At 37.7% G+C, this 3,406-nt stretch overlaps 1 protein-coding gene across 1 annotated transcript in view; it reads right to left on the bottom strand.

Moving 5' to 3' along the window:
- CDK1 (cyclin dependent kinase 1) overlaps nt 1–3,081 on the bottom strand; it is a 13,514-nt gene extending 10,433 nt beyond the window's left edge. The window contains exon 1 of the mRNA XM_007958937.2: nt 3,045–3,081. Coding sequence (XP_007957128.1) covers nt 3,045–3,081 — 37 coding nt within the window. The remainder of the gene's footprint in view (nt 1–3,044) is intronic.
- Between the last annotated feature and the right edge of the window lie 325 nt (nt 3,082–3,406).

Genomic DNA, 3,406 nt, shown 5'->3' with positions numbered 1-3,406 from the left:
AAGACTGATTTGTTCATTTTTCTTAAAGTCCATGATGTATTTAATATTCTTCACCAACACCAGTTTGAATACATCAATTCTCCTTTCTTCATTGTCCAGCTTTCACATGCATGAGAACTGAAAAGACCATTGCTCAGGTCAGGGACACCGTAATCATCTTTGCTTCAAAAGACATCTTTTGCAGATTTACCCAGTATATTAACATATCGTTTGATTTTCTGACTGCTGCTTCACATTGATTGTTGATCCAACTAAAGAAATCATTGACAACTTTTTTCCATATATCGTAATTTAGTTTATTGGTCTAGATGTAAGAATTTCCATTTTCATGTCCAAGCTTAATCCATACTGAATCACCAGTAAGTGCTTCAGGTTGTCTTCATTTTTTGGTAAGCAAACTGTCATCTGCATATTGCAGGCTGTGAATGAGCATTCATCCAATCCTAATGTTGTAGTCTTCATATATATGGCTTAACTTCTTGGTTTTTTTTCAGCATCCCAATTAACTAAGGAAGGTGAAAGGATATAACCCTCTGCACACCTTTTCCAATTCCAAATGATGTAGCATCCTTTGTTCTGTTATTTTTAATCTAGCAGAAACATTAGCTTAGTAGAATAGGTGTATTTAAGTATATATACTTTTTCAAAAGAGGAATCACCTAAAATTTGCATATTAAAAAAATTTACCCCCAATCCAACTACCACCTTAACTACTCATTGCTATTATCTTACTAAATTCCTTCCAGTATTCCTCCTCTTAATATTCCTTGTACAGTGGTGTTTGAGCACACTGAAAATTAGATGGGAATGTGTCTCAGCAGAACTTGGTTAGACTATAACTATTTCATAAAAATTTTATCATTTGGTCCTAGAGAATTTAGAATGTTAATATCAAAATTTCTTTATAGAAACTTAGATATCCTATGAGAAAATAGGTAAAGGGATATTTCTACACTTACCACGGATGTTTAAACAATCTTTAAAAGTTTTAACAAAAATAATACAAAAAGGAATGGTTTATATATAAAAGTTAATGGGTTCATAACAAACATATATATATGACAGGTCATTTAAACCTGTGTGTTGCTGAGCTGATTCCAAATCATAGTGACCCTGTATGACAAACTAGAACTGCCCCAAAGGACTTCCTAGCTATAACCTTTCAAGAGTAGACTGCCAAGTCTTTTCTCCTGCTGAGTGGCTGTGGTTTCTAACTGTTGAACCAGGCTAACTGTTCTAACTAGCAGCCCAGAGCTTAACTATTGTGCTACCCGGGCTCCTTCATTTAAACCTATTGTTGTTAAGTGCAGTCGAGTAGGCTGACTCACAGCCACCCTGTGTACAACAGAATTAAATGCTGCCTGGTCCTGCACCAGCCTCACAATCCTTGCTATATCTAGCATTCAAACCCAAACTCACTGCAATCAAGTCTATTCAGACTCATAGTGACCCCTATTGGGCTTCCAAGGCTATAAATCTTTACAGAAGTAAATATCCCATCTTCTTTCCACAAAGCAGCTGGTGGGTTTGAACTGCTGATCTTCTGGCTACCAGCCAGATACGTAATCCACTGTACCACGAGAGCTCCTTTGCATTTAAACCTAAAAAACCAAAACCAAACTCATTGCCATCGAGTCCAAGCCAACTCAACAGTGACCCCTCTTTGGGTTTCCGAGGCAGTATCACTACAGAAGTAGATTGCCCAGCCTTCCTTCTGAGGAGTAGCTGGTGGGTTTGAACCCCCAGCCTTCTGGTTAGCAGTCAAATAACTTAGGCACTACACCACCAGAGCTCCCACATTTAAACCTGTTGCTGTTGTTATGTGCTGTCGAGTTGGACCAAACTCACAGTGACCCCTCCTTGGGTTTCCAAGGCAGCATTATTACGGAAGTAGATTGCCCACCTTCCTTCCAAACTTTGTTGTGTTATGTGCAGTGGAGTAGTACCCGACTCATAGCGCAACCCCTCCTTGGGTTTCTGAGGCCGTATCACTACAGAAGTAGATTGCCCAACCTTCCTTCTAAGGAGTGGCTGGTGGGTTTGAACCTCTAACCTTCTGGTTAGTTGTCAAATGCCTTATGCACTAAACCTTGTTGTTGTTGTTGTTATGTGCCGTCGAGTCGGCCCCAACTCATAGCGACTCCTCCTTGGGTTTCCGAGGCAGTATCACTACGTAAGTAGGATTGCCCAGCCACTATGCTACCAGAGCTCCCGCACTAAACCTAGGATAACTAAATTTTCAAAGTTTTTAAATTAGCTCAATATTACATTCCCTTAGAAAATCTAGCTAAAATTATTTATCATCCTAAATATAACTATGTTGCTGTTCTGTGCTGTCAAGTGGATTCTGACACATAATGACTTTATATGACAAAGGATAACCACATACGGTTTCCTAGTTGGAAATGGATTTTGTTTTTGAGGCATTTGTTTGACATTTGGGGAGACTCCATAGGTTCCAGAGTCCCATTGGCTGTAATCTTTAAGGAAGCCACTAGCCAGGCCTGGACCTTCCATGGTACCGTACGGCTGGACAGGTTGGAAGAGTTAACCTTTGGGTCACTAGTGCAGACCATAGGATTTTGTTTTGGTTTAACCTCTCTGGGAGCAGCAGATCACCTGGTCTTTTCTCCCATAGAGCCACTAAGTGGGTTGGAAGGTCCTTTGAACTTTCATTTAGCAGATGAATGCTTAACCACTGTACCATAAGAAATTAACACATAATTCCTCCCACCACACAAAAGTTATGACTGTTTCAAAATACAAATATTTACTTAAGTGTTTAATATTAGGAAAATGTAAGATTTTTGGGGAGGGGCCATCAGGAGCTATGTATTACAATGATTTTAATTCTCCAGAAATTTGATTATTTTTGTGATATTTAGGTTATTATGTAAAGAACATTTATACTTAAGAATATTAGTATTAGAAGATACCTTCAAAGTCGAAGGTTGAATTTTATAAACATTTACATTTCCTTGTACCAAGGGCATTGTAGCATCGTTAAATCAATTTAAAACTTTTTTAGTATTAAAATCACTCACCTTCCCCAATTTTCTCTATCTTGGTATAGTCTTCCATAGTTTCAGTATATATTGTAGATCCTAAAATGAGGGGAAAAAAACTGATTTAATTACATGCCACTAACGCAGTCACTCCTCGGAAGGAAGGTTGGGCAATCTATTTCCGTAGTGATACTGCCTCGGAAATCCAAGTAGGGGTTCCGACTGAACGGCAATAAGTTTTAACTCAAAAGGTGCTTTTAAACCACTATATGTGAAACATTTAGCAATGTTTAATGCAATAAATACCCATTCTATAAATGTTAAGTTATATTTACATATTTTAATATTTACATTAAATACACCTTTAATATTTACATATAAAATATTTACAAATATAAGGA

The sequence above is a fragment of the Orycteropus afer genome, unplaced genomic scaffold (genome assembly GCF_000298275.1).
Source record: "Orycteropus afer afer isolate SDZICR_OR568_19922 unplaced genomic scaffold, OryAfe1.0 scaffold00016, whole genome shotgun sequence".
In the NCBI taxonomy this organism is placed as follows: Eukaryota; Metazoa; Chordata; class Mammalia; order Tubulidentata; family Orycteropodidae; genus Orycteropus; species Orycteropus afer.
This window is presented reverse-complemented; position numbering and strand designations above follow the sequence as displayed.